Genomic DNA, 20,288 nt, shown 5'->3' with positions numbered 1-20,288 from the left:
GGCATAATTGGAGTAGAACTGAGGGGTTTGTGGCCCCGTCGTGGGGGTCGGAGAATCCAGCTTTGATTACACGTTTCAGTGTCTGCATGGGGTTCAGCGTGGTGTGCATCACAGCATTTAGGATTTAAAACCAATAATAATCAATAAAATTATACAAACAAGGAAATTTGTATCAGGCTTCTTGTCTGTGTGCTACTGAGCTGTACTGACACTAGGTGGTGTATCTTCAGAAAACGATCATTAGCTGACAAAATATCTAATCAACATATATATATTTTCATTGAAAAAAAAAGGGGGTTTTGATCAGGTTAATGTAAGATGTAAACACTTTACACATAAACACTTACCGGCTTCGAAAAAAGCTAAAGAAACAGAGTCCACGTTCTCAGTTAGCCCCCAAAAAATCCAGGAGTGAGCACTCTTCACCTTTCTTCTCTGCTCTGTCCTGTGACGCAGCGCAGCTTCCGCTTTCCTACTTCCGTACACAAACGCTCTGCTGATGACGTGTACCATCCTGTACCGTTAGCTAGCCGCTAGCCAGCTAGCCCAGCCACCTGTCAGAATAAAGCTGCAGTAAATAAACCCACGACACAAAGTAAGAGAGGACGCGGAGCGTTTCAACACCTCAGGGAAAATGGAGACGCTTTACCACCAGACAAACAAGTGAGTGCGCCTGCTGCCGTGGAACCATGTCAGAAGCTAGTGGCAGCTAGCTAAAAACAAAACTAGCTGAGTGGTTTAACTGTAATAAACTCAAAATGAGGGATTGTTGTTCACTGATGATCATTCATGTTCATGCCTCACGTTTCGTGTGTTTGTCTGTTGTGAACCAGGCACATCCAGGAGGTTCAGTCTCTGATGGGGAACCTGGAGAAGACAGACCGTGAGTCGGTGCACTGTGAGTAGTCCGAGCTGCCGTTATTCCCCCTGAAATAAACCCAAACTACCGCAGTCCACCTGACTGCAGACAGCTAAAGCCCCAGGTTCACTCTACGTCATGTGCTTCTGTATAATTTGATAAAAACACATTTGTTAGAAACCTGCACCACTGAAATACTATGACTGTAAATACTGACCATGTTGTTAAAGGAAAATTAGTGATGTGCCAAAATGCAGTTAAAAATAACAAGAGGACCTTTGGATTGTCCAAAAATTAACACACGCACACACACACACACACACACTAAAAAACCCTAAACCCTAAATTTCTGCATCTGTATCCAGGTCTGCATTAAAAATAGACATGCCACTATATGTGTCTTTTTCATTTAAAATAAAGAGTTGAGCTGAAGAGGTGGAAAGTAACTAAACATTTTTGAGGTACTTTACTTGAGTATTTTCAACTCATGATGGGCTATACTCCAACACCACTGCATCCCAGATTGAAAAGTTGTACTACACCACATTTTGTTGAGATTATTTACTTTTCAGATGAAGATTATAAATGTAAATATGATCAGTTTCCAAACTACACATTATTATAGACTACTTGAAGCTAGTGAGTACTTATAATGAGAACTTTTAACATACATGTTGCTGATCACCAACAAACTATAAACAGCTAAAGCTCCAGGTTCATGCTATATGAAGTGGTTCTGTATAATGTGATAAAAAGTAATTTGTTAGAAATTTAGTACATTTTTCTCATTGGGTGTTAACTTGTGTTTAATCAAATTGGTCTGTAGTGTCTGTGTGAAAAGGGATTTAACTAACAGAAAACCCTGGGAAAAGCACTCTTACTCTGAACTCAAATTCAAACTGCTTGTTTGTTTGAGCAACACAACAACAGAACGATGATCGGTTTAATATCTTAGGAAGATTCACAGAGCCCACCAGAGAAGCTGGTACCAGTGATTCTAGAAAGAAAAAAAAAGCTATCTTCATCAAGATCCATGAATTATTCCCTGGGAAATTATGACAATGTTGAAAAACGCCTTATCTCACAATGTTAAAGAAAGTGAAAATAAATCAGCCCCTGATCCTGCTCACCTTCCCTGACCTCTGCCTCATCTGTCCACCAAGGTCAGGAAAGAACCCATTCAATTTTGGTGCAGTTCTGGATCAGGGGGTGGATCCAGGAATATTTTCCACTTTCTTTAACATTGTGAAATAATACATTTAGGGGACTGATATTTAGTGAATTTAAATGTGGTTTCATAAGGGGACTGTTGACAGTAGAGAGGTATGCGCTGCACTGAGTGCCATACTAGTTAGTATCTGAAATAGATTACACACAGTATATCCAAATTAACTAACTAAACTGTACCTGTACTTAAATCAATATTTTTATGTACTATATTCCCGTCCGCTGTGATGTCATTGTTGTGTTTTGTTTCTCAACCTCCGGCTTTATTTGTTGTTGCTGTTATTTGTTCAAAGAAAGGAAATAATGATGGGAAAACACAAGTTCATGAGTCTCACATTCAACCCCCCTCCCCACTTCTCTCAGTGTTGATGGCACCACTTCCACTCCACTTCCCTCAAAATCCTAATTTCTGCTCCTAACTTGCTCTTTGTTATGGCTGCCTGTTACCCACTGTGACATAATGACTGCAGGAGGGGCCGGTGTCTCCCTGGTTGATTGTTTTCTGTGGTTGGTTCCTGCCTGATCGGTTCTGGGCGAGTCTGGTGCCAGGACAGGAAGCGGTGGGGTGGGTGCCGTGACAGAGGCTGGGAGGGCGTCTTCCAGATAATGGTGGGAGCCAGGCAGTAGACAACCCCCCCTCCTCTCTTCTCCTTCTTCGAAATATGACATTGACTTGAATTTTAGCGCCAGGGGGGGATGCAGCATGCTAACGTCATACACCTACTAATGAAAGAGGGTAATTCCAGTGGTGAAAGCCAAGGATCTTAACATGGCCAGATGTGCAGGAATGAACTGAAACCTAGAGTCTCAGCAATAAAAACACGGAATGAAGGTGGGAAAGCAGAAAGTCCAGAAGGGACGTGTAAGAAAATCTGATGTCGATTATTAGTCAGATAATTCATTAGTTAATCTAAAAAAAAAGGGTCAGCTATTTTGACAAGTGATTCATCATCTTTGTTCATTTTTTTTCACACAAACTGCCAAATACTTGCTGCCTACAACATCTCAAATGTCAGAATTTTAAGTTATGGCTGTTAATAATCAGTTTCACCTCTAATATGATTTAGTGTGTTCCTTCCCTGATTGCCATTTTTTGCATCCTCTCTTTTTTTTCAAGTGTTGGAGAATGACCTGCAGGCTCGAACTGACCAGATCTTCAACCATTTAGAACGCCTCGAGATCCTGGCCAGCAAGGAGCCACTAAACCGCCGTCAGAACGCCAAATTGTGAGTTTGGAGCGAGTCAATTGATGGTGACCTTAAAGCCCCAGAGCTGGCAGGGCGAGCCATATCTCATAAAGGCACAGGGAGGGTGTAGAGGATGAGACAGGCAGCCCCGGTCCTGCCCTGTGGCGACGTGGCTCTATGAAAACATTTCCTCAGAAGTCCCGTCATCACCAGCATTCCTGCTGCATTGGGCAAAGATTCATTTCTGAGCTGGGTAAACAGGCCTTAGGGGACACAGACCGTCCCATCCTGCAGCTCCTCTCTGATCTCAGCGGCGCTGTAGAGGGGCCTGAGTGGAGCTCAGGAGATGGGGGAGACTGTGAGACACCCTTCACACCAGCTGCAAGTGGTTTAAGGGAAAATAAATGTTCTCATCAACCAGAGCAATCGTGAACAGTGAAAATTAAGATGTGGTGCAATGAGCAGTGTCATGGAGCAGACGGGGGAGCGGTTGTCATGGTTCCTGCTGAGTTTCAAGGACCTTTTTTTATCACCACTCAGAAAACAATTTAACATGTTTCTCATCAGTCAAATAATCACAGAAAACCAACAGGGACATTAAGGCCTGCAATTATTAACTAAGTAATTACATTTGTAGACATTTGAATCACATTATTGTCACTGCTTACCACCTGTATAACAACAATACAAATTAAAAAAATTCTGAACCGAGCTCTGCTGGAGGACTCAAGCCTCCACATGTGTGATGCCTGCGCTTATCAATACTGAACAGATTAATATGATCAGATAAGCAGCAGAAAATGTATGGATTCAATAATATTTGGATTAAGTTAAGGTTTTGTTAAAATCTTCCTATCTACTGTAGCTAAAGATCAATAATCTACCTGCAGTACAGTCTACTGTTGAAAACAATCTTACTTTTAGTTTATAGGTGTGTAACATCTCCCAAAGGCTTGCAGTCCAATACAAAAACCATTAGAACTAATTTGAGACGTGTGTAAGTGCAATTTAAAAAAATCTAAATACCCTTTCAGGCTATTTTAAAGGGAACTGAACTCTTTGCTTTGTAAGACTCAACGATCTGTACTGTATTCTTTTCTCCTCTTCAGGCGAGTGGACCAGCTCAAATACGATGTTCAACACCTCCGCACGGCTCTGCAAAATTTCCAGCACCGACGCTACGCCAGAGAGGCCCAGGACCGAGAGAGGGAGGACCTCATGAGCCGGACCTTCACGACCAACGTAAGTCAAATGTACCCGAGAAGAGACGGGGCTGTAAAAGCGACAATAAACTGAACACGCTCAGATCGTGGCTAGAGAAGTTAGAAACACCTTAACTAGGTACAAATGTCTTGAGCTGAATAATGTGGAATTAAAATGTCATTGTTCCTACTCAATAGGACGCAGACACCTCCATCCCCATAGACGAGACCCTACAGTTTAACTCCAATTTGCACAACGCACACAGAGGCATGGACGACCTCCTGGGCAGCGGCAGCAGCATCCTCAACGGTATCAGAGATCAGAGATCCACGTTGAAGGTGCGTTCGTACGATTTATATTTGATTTGATAAGATCTGTAGAGCTGAGGACTTTTCTTTTTTGTTTCGTCAAGTAAGCACGCATGATTCATTAGATGTAACGATATTGATAGTCTACACTGATCACAATAGTCTCATTGTTGGTGTGCGTACGCTCAGCTGGAGGGTGAGTCCTTGTTTCCAGGGAGGAGATGGTCTTCCTGGTTTTGCTTCAGGCCTCGTCTTATCAGGGTGTGTCTGCTGATCAGCACTCACGGCCCGGTTGTCTAGCCATGAGAAACTTCTGACGGAGCGGCGCGTCAGGGAAGGCGTTGGCCCGCGACGTCTCTCTTAATCCGATGAATTGGCGAAGATAATTACCGTGTCGTCATGTAATGCCTTTGTCTTCCAAAACAATGTGTATGTGTGTTTCTGGCTGTTGTATCTTAAATCTAACACGTGATCGTTGCTGTTCCGTCTCCACACAGGGGACCCATAAGAAGATGCTGGACGTGGCCAACATGCTAGGGCTGTCAAACACAGTGATGAGACTCATAGAAAGGCGAGCCACCCAAGATAAGTTAATCATGATCGGAGGAATGCTGCTGACCTGCATCTTCATATTCCTGGTGATCAGATACCTGGGCTGACCGTCCATCGGCTGTGGACATTTCTGCAGCGCATTGTCCCTTATGATATGAAGTGTGGCAGAGCAAATTTTTATGGATTAAAATAAAGTAATTTTTTTAAATAAATTGTGCCATTATAACAGTATTTTGTTCCACGTGAACCTACAAGAGGACATTGGACTTTCTGCTGCTTTCCTCAGATTACTGGCACACAACCATAATCTTTTTTTCTTTTTTTATCAAAACCACTCTGGAACTGGAAATCACTTGTGACTGTACAACAAAGGTTTCTTAAAAATACTTCAACCAGATATTTCAAAGTGAAAGTGAAAAACTGTTTGTTTTGTTCCTAATATTGTCGGTGTCATTCTGCCACGGAAAGCACAGTTCAATAGAGAAATAGAAATATTACTGTGGAAACACTCGTAATGATCCATTTCTTTACATCGCAACTCAAGAAAATTCCCTGGAGAATCTTTTTCTGTTTTAATGTCTCACTAATGAAGTCAAATGCAACAATCCTGCAGTAAATTGTTCTGAAATGAAGGTTATAATGTTGAAATCGTCTTTTAAAAGGTGTTGATTGGGCTTTATGATTTTTAGGATGTAGTTTCTGAACAGTATTGCATCACACAGAGGTGTTTGTGTTATTAAGCCTTCCCTCATTAACATAAAAAGAGCAAATCTCTGTTACACAATACAGTTCAATCTACAGCCTCCAAAATGATCGTACAGTTTAACCAACTAAACAGTTTCAACTAGAACATTCAGAGGATCCATTAAAGAAAAGTTTTTGGATCCGCTCCAAAATTTAATGGATTCTTCCTTTGTGTCATTCCCCACCCCTCCACAATTTAAGTTGTTTTAGAGTAATCCTACTGACAAATACATAAATAGCAATGGAAACATAACCTCCTTGGCAGAGGTAACAAAACTTTAACATTATAACCTTCATGAAGTTAAGATTCCCTGCAGGACTGATGCATCAGACTGTATTTAGTCGAGCTAAGTGAACCTAATCAAGTGGCAACTGTATCTTAAGCGCCAGATGGTCACAAACATCTGTTGAGAAAAGTGATGGAAGCAGCCGATATTTTATAATTGTTATGTACCTTCTCTTGGATTCATGCCTGTCTAGGCTCACTATGTGAGTCATTTAATTCTCTTACTAGAATAAAACATTTTCCATTTCCTTTGTATCTAATTAATGCGTTATTAACATTAGTTATTTATAGGAGTTGTCTTTTTCAGTGTAAGCAACACTATGGGAAACCAGGGGGTGTGAACACCAGGGTGCACACATGCTGTGGATTTACTGCTTTCACACGTCTATTCCAGGAAACTAGGGCACCATCTAGTGTTTCATATTCAACACTGACCTATGCAGGGCCTATGACCCAGATGAATGTGACAAACGTCTCATCTCTTACTCCCAGTTTTGAGACTGGAGACACATTTACATGGACACCAATATTCAGATATTAATCCGATTAACATGCTGTATTAGACACTGCCATGTAAACAGTATTCTCTGAATAGGTATTCCTCTAATCAAGAAATATGGAGTACTCTACACTTTAGTCGCATTATACATGTATACATCTTAATCATATAACTTCCTTTTGGAGTTTTCAAAGTATTTTTCAACATAGAGCAGTTACCAACTGCTTGACAACACAAACTCTGGGTTCCAGTGTAAACAAGTGGCATGATAGACAGGAATATGAATGGGGTATTGTACTAGCAACTCGTGTAAATATCATCAAATCGTCTCATTCAGAATGAGGTCGGTAGCTGGATCATGTAAAGATAGTCAGTGTTTAGATCAAGTGTGTATTTCATTTATCTACAACATGGAAAAACAACACATGAACTCAATGTTTTATTTGCTGAAACAGAGTAAGTCTTTATAAAATACAGCGTTGCTACTGTTTGACAGATCACTATCCTTTTCTGTCACAGCCCATCTCAGCCGGGGGGTAATTTAGAAATAACCTTGGAAAAAGACATGGCGTCTATTTTCCATCCAACTTGCCATCCTGCTCACCCCCCCCCCACATCCCCACAGCAGTTTCAAACCTCTAGAATGTTAATAGGTTAATCTACAGCAGTTTTATTTACAAAATTACACCAAAAGGAAGAAAAAAAAACACAGCCCTTCTTTTGAAGAGCATTTTGGAAAATAATTTAAAAACAGAAAAATACAGTTATTGCAGTATACTACAATCTTATTGTTACATGATGCAAAAGCACCAGTTTGATGTACAGGTTTCAGTGCAATTAATTCAGGTGTACCCTCACCACAGAGAACATGATCTTCACCTCCAAGCATTAGGGATATTAAAAACCCCGTGTTACTTTTCCCCTTGAGAGGGAGAGGGGGGCCTAAATGACAATGTCATGCTGATTTGGACATCGTAGCTATAATCACATATGGTCATCATTGGTGGGATTCTTCACATTACACACTGATATATGTACAAGTTACTGCATTACAAATTATTTAGAGACCAGGGATCCAATAGAAAGCGAGTAGTCGTATGAGAACAAAAAAAAGCATCATCACTATGAAAATTACATTACAGACTAAGCTGTTTGACCTCCTCCGCTTCCTCCTCTGACCTATCTGCTTATAGCCTCAGCCATTACATCTCTCTTTGGCTACCAATATAAGCAAAAACTGTGATCATAATATGTTTATATGGAAAACAAATAACAAAACTCCAGTGGTTTCTCTGTTTCGTCATTCAAACAAATTGGTTCGTGTTAATATTCCCCCTACATGGAATATCGCTTCAAATTGACCTCCTGCCTTTAAAAGTACAGGGAAAACCATGAGAAAAGTCTTAGTGTCAATTTTAAAGCCAACACAAGCAGCACCACTTTGTGGCTACAACTTACTGCACTGTGTGGGCCTGTAAAACGGTGGTTTGACAAGCATCTTGTTACACTGACTGCAAGTCTGACTTCATCAGAAAAAAAAGTCTTTCCACCAGAGCTGTGATTTAACTCCTTCACTTTCAGAATTACTCAAGAGCCATGGTTAGGTGGGTGCTGGAGGTCCTGCCCAGAAAAGATTGGGTGTAGCAGTGGGTGGAGCTGGAGAGCTGCTGCTGCTGCAGCGGCCTGTGAGGGCCGAGGTGAGAAGAGTGTGGGGTAGAGGGCTGCGTGTGGGACATGGTGCAGAGCTAAAGGGGAGTGGTGAAGTGCAGAAGCAGGGATAATATGTATGGGCTGACCAGAGAGGAAGGCTGTCGGGTGTGCAGGAATCAGCCCAGCGTGTCCCAGTGAGTGTCCCAGAGAGTGACCCAGAGAGTGACCCAGAGAGTGGCCGAATTGAGAGAGGGAGATGGGGGTGAGGTGGTGCTGGGGAATGTGATGTACCTGCGCCAACTGGGCATGTGCCGGGTGTGGGTGGTGGTGGTGATGATGATGTCCTGGGTGTAAGCCCATGGCGGCAGCAGCGGCAGCATGGTGCTGCAGGATGGCGTGTTGCACTGTGGTGATTGATGTGCCGGAGGCTAGGGACATAGTTGGCTGCTGAATGTGGATCTGCTGCAGAGCTTGCGGAGGGGGAGCCGGGGCCATGTTGGCAGCTGCTGCCGCGGCGGCGGCTGCGGAGGGAAACGTCTTGACCTGCTTGGCTAAAAGCTGCTGCTGGATATGTTGTTGTGCAGCCTGCTGTAGCTTGCCGTATTTCTCCATCTCCTCCGGTGTGAACGTAATGGGCTGACTCTCCAGAGGAGCCAGTCCGTCCTCCTCTGCCTCCATGCAGTCCTCCTCCAGGTTGGGTGGTGGATAAGCAGGGTAGGCATGCATTGGGGGCTGCTGCTGCATTTCTGGCATGAGGGACTCCATCATGGGGTTCTGTGAGGGGTCCTGTCCTGAATCTGCTTGGTACTGAGGCATCATTATGGAAGGCTCCTGTTCGAACAATGGCCGGGGTTCTTGGTGCACTTGGGCTTCTGTAGTGGGCTGCTGCGTCTCCTCATGTACCACTGTGCTCTGTGGAGCCTCCTCAACCTTTTGGACTGGTGGAGCTGGAGGTGGTGGTGGAGGAGGGAACTCTCTTATAGGCTCTACCAGGATAACTTCTCTCTCAGCCTCAGAGCCCTTCCCCATTCCTGATTTCTCTCCCTCATCTGGTCTGGTTAAAGGAATCACTGGTTTCTTTCCTGCCTGCAGTTTACCAAAAAGTGGAAGCAGGGCTTTACTTCCCAGGGTCGGGGGTAGTTTTGGGCCAAAGTAGCCCTGAGGGGGGTCTTTAATCTTGAGACCAGTTTTTGTTCCAGTGCCAGAATCATTTGAACTTTTTTTAGACTGAATCTTCTCCAGAAGTTGCCGTGCTGTCAGGGAGTTTTTCTGTTCCCCTGCATCTCTGGATCCTCCAGGCCTCAGAGCCTGTGAGCTGGATGAATGGGTGTTGCGGATAAGGCCTCGTGATGAAGATGAACGTGGAGACTGGGAGCGGTAGATGTTTGAGCGGTTAAAGTCTCTGCGTTGTGCGTCACTGTCACCTCGACCCCTAGGGCCTCGTCGTTGAGGGGAGACTTTGGCGGAGCTGGAGGAGCGGCTGGCTGAGCTGTGGCTTCGGCTGTAGCTGCGCCTCCTGGATCTTGCGCTGGTGCTGCGGCTCCAGCTGCTGGAGCTTCTCGAACTGCTCCGATGGTGCCGTCGGTGCCTTTTTCTGCGGCTGTAGCTGCGTGAACGTGAGCGGGAGTCATCTGAGGAAGAAGAGGAGGACTGGTGTCTCCTAGATCGTCTGCGCCCTCGGCTACCTCTCCGCTCGTACTCTGACTCTGATGAACGCTTAGACCGCCGCCGTCTGCGCCCCTCTTTGCTGTAGTCACTGTAGCTGTCAGAGTAGCTGCGGCTACGGTGGCTGTAGGCACTGCTGCCTGCTGAGGAGCGCTCCGAGCTGCTGGAGTAAGAGTGACTGTGGGAGGTTTGGCCACGATGGTGCCGACGACTGCTGCCCCGTCTATCCCCTCGTCTTGATGAACGACTACGGGACCGCCCCGATTCCTCACTACGGTGGCGGCGTTGTTCCCGGGGACTTGACCTGTGATGACGAGAGCGCTGAGTGTTTGAGCCGCCTTCTTCTTCACTCTCACTGCTAGGGGGTCTACCTGGACCAGGACTCTTCTTGGCTGAGGTGGAGCAGGAGGCACTTTGAGATGCACTGGAGTCAGTCTTTTGTCTCTTGGGGGCACTGTGCTCCTCTGAGGCGTTGGCCTTATCGGTACCTTTTCTGGTTCCTCCCTCCTCAGCTCCAGACTTGGAAGGCACTTCCTTAGTAGCACGTTTCCTCTTCCCCAGCTCAACTCTTGTATTTCCTGTAGCTCCTCCCCCTGCAGGTGTCAGCTGAACGGAGGAGGAAACAGCTTTATCTTCTGACTTTGGTTTTGCTTTATCTTTTTCGGCACCTGTTGCCTCATCCTGATCAGGAGCTTTGTTTTTGCTCTTCTTCCGTTTGTGTTTTTTCTTCTTTTTGGGCTTTTCTTGTGTTGCCTCCGTCTCCCCTTCAGCACCTTCTGCTGCTGCTGCTTTTTCTTTGTGTTTTGAGTGCTTCGCAGACTTCTTATGCTTCTTCTTTTTCTTTTTTTTCTTGACACTACTGCTGCCAGTTGCAGGCTTTTGCTGATCACCTTCTGATTTACCAGGTTCTCCCTTCGTCAATGGCTTATCTTTGTCAGTGCTGGTCCCAGGTTTAGTCGTTGAATCTACTTCCGCTGTTGAGGTCGCTACCTCTTGTCCCTTGTCATCAGATTCTTCAGGCTTAGAGGACTTTGCTGCTTTACCACCACGCGCTCCTTTGTTGCGGGATAGCTTGAAGTCAAAGTAGAGGGGATTACAACTGTAAGACAGGGAAGGCTGAGCTTTTGTAAATTCGAGGAGCTCAGAGGGCCACTGCAGGGTCGTGCTTTCATCTTTGCTAAGAACTGGGAAGAAGGGTCCAGTGGGGATTTTAGGGCCTGAATTTGAATCCGGAATTTCCTGTGTGCTCTCTGGTTTTTGTGTAGGTGAAGTGGGTACCATAGTAGCTGTGGGTACCATAGTAGCTGTGTCTACTGCGCATGAAGAAACATCCTCTGTCTGCACTTTAGGCGAAAGAGGAGTTGGGTCTGGGTCAGGAGCTGGAGGGGCATCTCCTTGTTCTTGATCTTGTTCATGAACTTGTTCTTGATCAGTCTTACAATCTGCAACATTGGATTCTGTCTGTTCAGGACAATCTTCACCCTTTTTTTCCTCTGGCCCCTCTTCCTCTTCCTCATCATCATCATCTTCTTCTTCATCTTCTTCTTCTTCTTCATCTTCTTCTTCTTCTTTGATCTGAGACTGATCAGTGGCCTTCATGAACAGCAAAAACTGAAAGTGAGGTTTTACCCGGCAGTGAGCTGGAGGTACATAGTGATAGTACTCAGGCTCCTGTCCAGCATATCCTTCCTCTTTTTTCATCATCATCTTCAGTTTGTTGAGTGTGGAGGCTAGAGAGCCTCCATCGTCGGGCTGCTCCACCTCTTCCGTCCCTGCCGGACCACCAACCTCTGCTACTTCAACCCCTATTGATATTCCCTTGGGGCTTTCTGTTCCGCAGCCAGACGTCTCCTCTTGTTCTGCTGTCTTTTCCCCTTCCTGGTTCTCGTCTTCCTCCATAGCCTCCTCACCATGATCAGCAAACACTGCAGCCACCGTGTCCAGCTTCACTGGAGCTTTCTTTGCAAAAGAGAAGGAAACACTGACTTTTGACGAACCACTTGGGGTCGGGGATGAGGAGCTGTTCTTTCCTAGAGAGAAGCTGATGGCTGGGCCAGGCTTCGGGGAGGTTTGCCCACTTTTTTCTGTCGGTGATCCTTCCAGGGCACCATCTGTCAAAGCAGGGTTCTCGGGCATCATGTTGTCACCATCTTCTGCCTTCTCTCCGTCCACAGCCACTGTGGTCGTTTTGAACATGGGCCCACTTCCTGGAGTACTGAAACAAAGAAGCATGTAACCAATGAGATGGGGATCAATGTTTCCAACTAAAGAGATAAGGGGCTCTGACAAATCTTTGTTTCTATTTTGGGAAACATGTCCTCCAGACATACGGTTTTGACCTACAGTGGGTAACACTTGTTAAAATAATAAATACATCTTTATGTTTTGATTTAATATGTGGTCTCATAAGCTTAACAGACTGTGCCATTATCCAGCCAGCAGAGGGCACTGCGAGAATAAATTCTTACCGATCCTGGAGTTTCCTCTGCTCAGCCAGCTCGTGTAATCGGCGTAGCATTTTTTCTTGCTTCTTTCCACCCTTTCGTGAACGTGAGGACACATTACGAGCAAATTCTCTCTGCTTCAGCTCTTTAAGCCTCTGCGATACATAAAAGCAAGACAAAGACAAGACAGGTAGAAACAAAGCATGTCAAAATCTCACCATGTTTCAAGGTAAAAGAGATGCATTAAAAGTACACAAATTGACAGTCGACAGTACCTGCTTGTGAGCGTGGTCATAAGAGTTAATGTGGTTGTCAAATTCCTGGTGCTTGGTGTACTGTTTGTCACATAGCTCACAGTAGAAGTTGGCTCTCAGGTCCTCCAGAGCCTTTGCAATGGCTTTCTCCTTTTCCACCTGGTCCTAAAGTAGGTGGAAAATAAAGGAGGGAATGAGTAAATGAATCTTGAAATGATTTTTAAAAATACAGTCACTTTGCAGTGGTCACCTTCCACATTTACATGGGTGTACACAGGAACCAAATACATACAAGCATGATACTAGAATGACAAAAGGCTGAACGGCCTCACCTTGTATTTTTGACGCAGTTCCTCTGTATCCTCCTTCTCAACTTCCAGGACTCTTCTCTTCTCTGTGGCGTCCTCTGCATAGTCCAGCTAAAAAGGACAAACGGAGCAATTACTACACATTACACAAAACCCTTCTCAAGCAACGGCAGCAGTCCTAATTCATCTTATACTGTATGTATTCAACAGCTGTTAATCTATTATTCCATGGTGTCAGTCTTTCCTGAACTGTAACACTTGTAGGTCACAGGAGCTGTGGAAATACCAGTTTGTCTTGCTTGAGTTTTTGTTCGAGTTTCGGATGTACACAGATAGTTGATCGTTAAGATGTGAGGGATTGTAGGAGCATCTGGTCATTGAAGCTCAAACCCTCGAATGCTATTTAATTGAAAGCAAGAGCTGGAACTTGCAGAAACCTCAGAGGCAACAGATATGAACCATATGCATATTTACTATATCATTTTTCATACTGTGTTTTCTGTTTCAAGTCCTGTTTGACAAATAGCGTTTTGAGGTCAAGGCTCCACACACTGCAATCAAGATCTTTTCATTTCTGCAAGTTTAAACAATTTAAATTTAAGACTTTTTAATACCATGATGAATAAACTTTAATATAAAAAAATATTTCAATCTCACCTCCATCTCCATCCGTCCCATCCCCATGACATCATATTTGAGGATAATGGGCACAGGGTCGGTGCGTCCTGAGGGAGAAGAGACAGAGAAAGGACGAGGTGAGTTTTTGAGGCTGGGACGGAGGGTCAGCTCGGAGACAGCCTGCTTTTAGAGCATAGGGTGCTGGGGTTAGAGAATTTTGCCTTGAAGTGCAAAGAGACCAGAAAGCTACAGTGAACCAAACACCAGCCATTCTCACAGCTTACTGCAGCCACCAAGTACATACCAATTTACCCTATGCGTTTCATTTGTCCTGGCTGCTGATTAGCATTTGAATAATTCAAATTAGCTGCACTTTACTGTTGTCTTGTTGAATTAGATGAGGTCAAGGGCATCAGGGTTGTTTGGCTACATGTCTTACAGGAAAAAGATAAAGTTCACTTGAAATAAGCTAGTCAGCTACAAGCCGATCTGTTTGTATATCTTTTCAGTATAGTTACTCTGCCCAGTACCCCTCCTCCACCCGTTCATTGCAGCAGTCCTGTTAAATCAGAATGCCAAGTTTATCAAGGACGATACAGCTTGAAGGACTGCGGTGGGTGGTGTGTGTTTGCATGTGTGTGTGTCTGAAGGGAGTTGCAGTGGCAGCAGCTGCCAGCACAGCTGAGCTCACCGAGTGCCACTGCGACATCCTCCGTGAGGGGGAACAAAGCCTCCTAATATTATCTAAGGCCTATTGCATCATCTCTTTCTGCACTGTGTGCGGGCTGGCTGACCCCTGAAAGACCATTTAACTGTCCCAAGGTTCAAATCGGTTCCCCCTTGTCCCAGAGCCCCTTCCTCATCAAGACTGGAGCTTTAAGATTTTTCCCTTTGTTTGCTTAAGCTATGTTATGTAAGCTGTGAAAAGAGCTAGATCAGAAGGAAATTAACTGTAGAAAAATAAAACAAACCAAAGACAACCAAAAAAAACAAAAAACAGAATGAAACATTAAAATATATAAAAAAATCAAAACTACTTTGGAGATTGACACAGAACTGCTTAATCCACTCATAATCAGCCAAACAAAGCAGAGATAAAGACAAGAGTAAAATTAAAAAAGGACACAAGCACTGAACTACAGCAGAGTGACGTCACAGGCCAGGTATCGCCATGGTGACAGTGCAAGGGATGGGGGATACTTACCTGGTAAAACATGGATATGGGTAGGAGGAGAAGGAAGGGAAGGACAGACAGACAGACACGGGAATCTCAAAACAAAAAGGCATAAAAGAAGAATTTGGACTAGTCTGCTGCTCCTGTTGCCAGCCAGATACAATAATCCATTTTACTGATAGTGATTATCAATTCAGTTTGGTTTCAGTTTTTTTTCCTTCCACATATTCAAGTTAGGGGTTTTTTTTTCTCCATGAATCAATTTTCGATGTATACCATTGGGCATATGGAATAGCTGTGAACACTGGGATTAGAAATTAACAATTTAGGTTTAATTCTTGTGATAATTAAGGTTTTCTCAAGTATTGAGGAAAAATTCTATAGATGTGTCATTGTCCTGTCAAAGCAATATTTTTAGGCAAAACACGTCCACAGACAAAATGCATTAAATATGTATGCATTTGAAGGCTTTCAAACTTTTAATTTATTACTTCAAATGAGGCTACTATCAGGCACATTCTTACCTTCCTGGACAGAGAAGGGTAAGAATGTTACTACAGGTAAATATCTGTGGTTTCCTTGAATAATTTAGTCATCACAGCCCAATGACATATTAATTCTGAAATCATAGATGCATGGGCATTGTAACATATAGAGGCCTGCCTGGACTCTCAGTCCCACTGCAGTGTCTGTCAGCTGCTATGGCCTAACACTTACTGACAACGTGATTGTGGAGGCCTTATTCCACAAAGGAGGTGAGGAGATTGTGTGATTTGTAGATCACAAGACTATCTACTGATAGACATGTGTGTTCATGCAATTTGCCTAACAGCAGTAGAGAAGTGAAACCAAAAACAGGGTTTGGTCTGTTAGTCAGCCACTGCAGTGGTCTGTCTGAAAGGAGTCACAAGTCAGGCCAAGAATTAAAGATTAATGAACAATTACACTCATCCCAAACTATCACCAATTTTTAAAACACAGTGACAAAACTTCCACATTACCCATTCCAGTGGAAAACAAAGGGACCAGACAAAAACAATGTGCATCTAAATCACAGGGTGTGAATCACAAGGTTTAAAAAAAACTGAAAACAAACAAAATGACAATGTTCTAAGAGTAATACATATGCATGATAATATACAAGCAGCAGAATGAGGACTAATACAGAAAGAATTGAAAGCCTATGTAGCATTGGTGGTCTGATGAGAGGAAAACAAAAAACAAATGGGAGAAATTAAAAGAAATTTTAAAAAGAAAACAATTCAATTGGGGGATAAAATAACATTTACCACTAAGTTTACCATCAGCACAACATGGGCAGGATCAAATCGCTGTAAAAAAGAAACACCAATTGGTTAAGCAGGAAGATTGAGGCACATAGAGAAGGGAGGGTAGGGTTGGGAGTGTGATTGTGGGGTTAAGGGGGGTTTATTACCAGAGGGGCTTCAGTGTGTCACCCCCCACCCCCCTCATCTCTTTACTCAGGGCTAAGTGCTTACAGGGATTTCCTCTCACCACTCTCTTCCAACCACTGGTCCCAGTGCCCAGGCCCCTAAACCTGGCATCATCTTTCTCTCTCAACCACAGTATGCCCCCAGGAAACCAAACAACCACCCCTTACAAAGTATACCAAACGTCATATATCCTTGTATTAGCAAAGCAAAATACAGATGTATTTAACTAGTAGCAGTGCAACGGAGCTCAAAACTCACAGTTCGGATCAGATCATGGTTTTTAGTCAAGGATCGGATCATTTTTTTTACTAATGGAACAAAAAAGGGAGACAAATATAAATAGATTTTTTTATTAAAGAACTTTTATACACTCTAGGCGTCAATGTCTAAATCAAGTTTTAAAACAATATACTTAATATTAAATTGCAACATGACAGTAAATAAAAAATAACTTAAGTTATTGTTTTGTCTTCAGTGTTTCCCCATTTATTATCTAGACTGTGGTGGTCCGCCAACTTCCAATTTATACCGCCACATAGGGCTGGGCGATAAAACGATAAAGATAGTTATCGCGAAATAACAATTCCTCGATAGAAATACAAGACATGGTCGATACAACGTCGATATAACTCATTCCATGTATGTTTTGACAAACAACACGAACAGCCAATGATAATGAGAATAGCGCCGCGCAACGCACACAACACAGAGCGTAGGAGTAGCAGCAGCACACGTGCTACTGTTTTGGCTACAGCCGCTGTGCACAACAGCACGCCCGGAGTGGGAGTGACATAAAAGAGAAAATGACGACAGAAAATTTTAACCAAAACTTGAGCGACAGCGTTACCGAAGAACACTCCCCAACGTACACAGCCCAAGGCTCAAAAGACGAGGACATTGCTGAAAAGAAGGGTCAGAAGAATTCGGTAGAGTGGAGATATTTTGGGTATTTAAAGTCCGACATGAAGCAGAGAAGCGTGCACTGCAAAATTGTGTAGAAAGTTTCCACAAAGAGGTAATACCACTAATCTTTTTTACCATCTGAATTAGATATGGCAGAAATAGTGATTTGATTTATATCGTGATATATATCGAAATCGAGTGATGTGGAAAAAAATGATCTTTATAAGATTTTTTTCCGTATCGCCCAGCCAGTTTTTACCCTACACGCAGTGAGACGTCATAGTTTCAGCTGCAGCTGTTTGCATAACCACGAATGGCATACACTGTTGTTCTCTCACACAAGAGAACTACTCTTTTTACTCTCTAGTCTGTACACTTGTCATTCGTCCTCTGTTGCACAAGAGAGCAAACTGTGAGCGAGTGCAGGTGCACCAGCGCTACCCCCACAGACTGAATCAATTTTGTGGAAAACACTGTTTTTAAAGGGCTGGTCCCTGTAGATTTAACTGGGAAGCCTAAATGCTCCCATACATGTGACTTAAATGTTACTACTTTGATTTAACTGCATCTCTGGATTGAGATTTATGCTATCATTACTTTAAAAAGTGCAAGCGACAAACTGTACTTTAAAACAATATGTAAACTTTGTCATTAATCTGCAATTCACATGCATTCCGAACTGATCAACCGTGGTCCGTTACACCACTAATGACTTTTTTTTTTATTTTTTACCTTAGCCGAGCCAAAGAAACCCATAAAGTAAAAACTTTTGGAGGAGCTGTACTGGGTGAGGGAGTGATAAAAAACTGATGGTACCTCAAGTCGTACAGATAACGGAAGAAAGGAGTTGCATCATTTAACAAAAAATGTGAATCAAAGCTTACCTCTACTTTTACAGTGCGTGGTACAGGGAAACATTTAAGCCTTTTTAAACTTGGTCAAATATATTGAGATGAGATGATAAGTACCTCTAGGGACAACCACCATTTTCCCCCTTTGAGCTTTTTGCTTTGCAAACGCTTGTCAGCCCAGTTAGTAATTCTCCCTGAGATTCCTTCATTTCCTCCCTAGCCTAAAGCCACAAAGCTTGTTTGGGGATGTGCTTAACCCCACAAAAAGTGGACATATAACACACACATAAAATGTATCTGAGGAAGTAGCCAGCAAGGCTTTAAGCAGTGCTTAGAGCAGGTTCTGCATTGCAATTTTTAACCAAAGTACACTTAAAAATGTGAACTGTGCAGCCGTTTGGACTGTGAAAGTGGGAGTTCAGTGCGTTACCTCCACCACTGCTTAAAGACCCAGGTGAGTGACAGTCTGGGGCAGGCAATTGTGCACCTCTGGGACAAACATGCTGTGCAGGAGGAGCAAATAAACAGGGGGAGGATGGGAGTGTAACCATGGGGACAGAGACTTCGGGTGTAGAAGGGTGGTGAGGTTTTCCCTGTAAGTTGACTCTATGGCCCGGTCAGTAACAGACACACACATCCACAAACACACATGTGTCTCAGTCCCACATAATGACCACACACATTCACACAAGTTTAACAGGTTTGGAGGTAGAAACAGGCAAACAAGCAGACGGGGGAAAACGTGTCTACTCTGCAAGCCATTCAAAGTCTGAGCCGTGGTTACAGCCAATCAGATACCCGACAGCAGCCACGGAAACTCAAAGAGGAAAAACAAATCTAAAATACGTGGAGATGATGATTCTAAGGGATTTGATGGAATCATGGCTTCCTACATCTACCTCGATTCAAAAGAGATTTTTGTTCTTGGTTTAAATCGAAGCATTTTACTCTCGAGCAGATTGAAATAAAGGTTTAGTGATTATGCAGCAAAGAGGAAGAAGCTGACAGAGGCCATTAGCCTACAGTACACTGTAAAAGGGTGTTACATTGAGGTCAACGGCAGAGTGGGAGAAAGAAAACACACCCACACTCGCACACACACATGACATACAGAGGGGATCCAACAAACCTTACCTAAAAAAGGGGCAAAAAGGACAAAAGAAGAATAAGAACAAAGTCAATACAGTGAAAAACTTAAAAAGGGGACACAATGCTTTCACTTCAGATTTCAAAAACCTTCTCTTCTGGAAAGAGGACAGGAAAGGAGAGTAAGATAATAATTATTATCCAGCAGACGTAGTGAGATATAAGGGTGCAACTGTGCTATAAGCCGACTCCTTAGTAAATTTGAACAGAGATAGTGGGTTCCAACACCGGGTCATTAATTCCTACACAACAACTGGACACTTTGCCGCAGTCTCATCTGCCCACAAAGCAGGATGCTTATATAACCACGTCAGTGGTGCCAGCGGCAAAAACAAGCACAGTCAGCTCCTGCAACTTGTTCTCTCAGCCACACAAAGCACACATTCTTATCACATCAAACAGATAGCTATTCAGCTGTCCAAGGCCACATGGAAATAAACAACGATGGACACTGAATGCTACGCTCAGAAATTTCTGCAGTGTTGTTAGCCTCCATGCACACTGCCCAGAATGAAGCAGCTTCCTGGTCTACTCTGGTCCCTGGCCACAGTCAAGCTGAGAATACCTCGGAGATGACACAAGGAAGCAAGGCCATATATGCACATGAGGGAGAGGTGCTGGAGCAGCAACGACACAGTTTAACAGCCAGTCATCGGATCTGTGTGTCTCTGGAAGCTCACCAATACATAATCAACATTTTAGTGTCTAAATGTGGAGTTCACATACGAGTACAGATACGAGCAGTTTACAGCAATGCCCAACTGAACGACCACGTCCAAACTGTGGTAAATAAATCAGATTTTACGATTCACCATTTACTCAGACCACAGTAAAACAAAACCGTGCAGATTTATCTGTTAAATTAAGGAGATATTAGGACCACCTGCTCTGAAAGACCATCTATATTATTGTATGTTGCAATATAGACTAGTAGAGGTGGGCAAATTAATAGATTT

The 20,288-nt window shown here is 43.5% G+C and overlaps 2 protein-coding genes across 11 annotated transcripts in view; one reads left to right on the top strand and one right to left on the bottom strand.

Moving 5' to 3' along the window:
• The first annotated feature begins 456 nt into the window (after positions 1-456).
• On the top strand, positions 457-6,614 carry gosr2 (golgi SNAP receptor complex member 2). The gene is made up of 6 exons (XM_035180244.2): positions 457-663; positions 834-898; positions 3,204-3,312; positions 4,383-4,515; positions 4,674-4,814; positions 5,282-6,614. Exons 1-6 carry the CDS (start codon positions 635-637, stop codon positions 5,441-5,443), a joined length of 639 nt encoding a protein of 212 aa, XP_035036135.1. The 5' UTR covers positions 457-634; the 3' UTR covers positions 5,444-6,614.
• A 677-nt stretch (positions 6,615-7,291) lies between these two features.
• Positions 7,292-20,288, bottom strand: part of gpatch8 (G patch domain containing 8) — a 28,129-nt gene continuing 15,132 nt past the window's right edge. For 3 of the 10 annotated variants that reach the window (XM_035180234.2, XM_035180235.2, XM_035180236.2), the window contains 5 exons: positions 13,844-13,911; positions 13,211-13,297; positions 12,900-13,043; positions 12,649-12,779; positions 7,292-12,395 (listed from right to left, as the gene is read on the bottom strand). In XM_035180234.2, the coding sequence (XP_035036125.2) occupies positions 8,453-12,395; positions 12,649-12,779; positions 12,900-13,043; positions 13,211-13,297; positions 13,844-13,911 (4,373 nt within the window). In that variant the 3' untranslated portion in view covers positions 7,292-8,452. Of the gene's footprint in view, positions 12,396-12,648; positions 12,780-12,899; positions 13,044-13,210; positions 13,298-13,843; positions 19,321-20,288 lie in introns of all 10 variants that reach the window. The other 7 variants (XM_035180240.2, XM_035180242.2, XM_035180237.2 and 4 more) reach the window with 4 other exon arrangements.

Source organism: Hippoglossus stenolepis, chromosome 16, assembly GCF_022539355.2.
Source record: "Hippoglossus stenolepis isolate QCI-W04-F060 chromosome 16, HSTE1.2, whole genome shotgun sequence".
Classification (NCBI taxonomy): Eukaryota; Metazoa; Chordata; class Actinopteri; order Pleuronectiformes; family Pleuronectidae; genus Hippoglossus; species Hippoglossus stenolepis.
This window is presented reverse-complemented; position numbering and strand designations above follow the sequence as displayed.

Excerpts from the sequence above, each read along its gene's own strand:
- gosr2 (XM_035180244.2), top strand. The coding sequence starts at position 635 with ATGGAGACGCTTTACCACCAGACAAACAA. Across the intron at positions 3,313-4,382 it reads CGCCGTCAGAACGCCAAATT|GCGAGTGGACCAGCTCAAAT; the intron begins GTGAGTTTGGAG and ends TCTCCTCTTCAG. Across the intron at positions 4,516-4,673 it reads GCCGGACCTTCACGACCAAC|GACGCAGACACCTCCATCCC; the intron begins GTAAGTCAAATG and ends CCTACTCAATAG.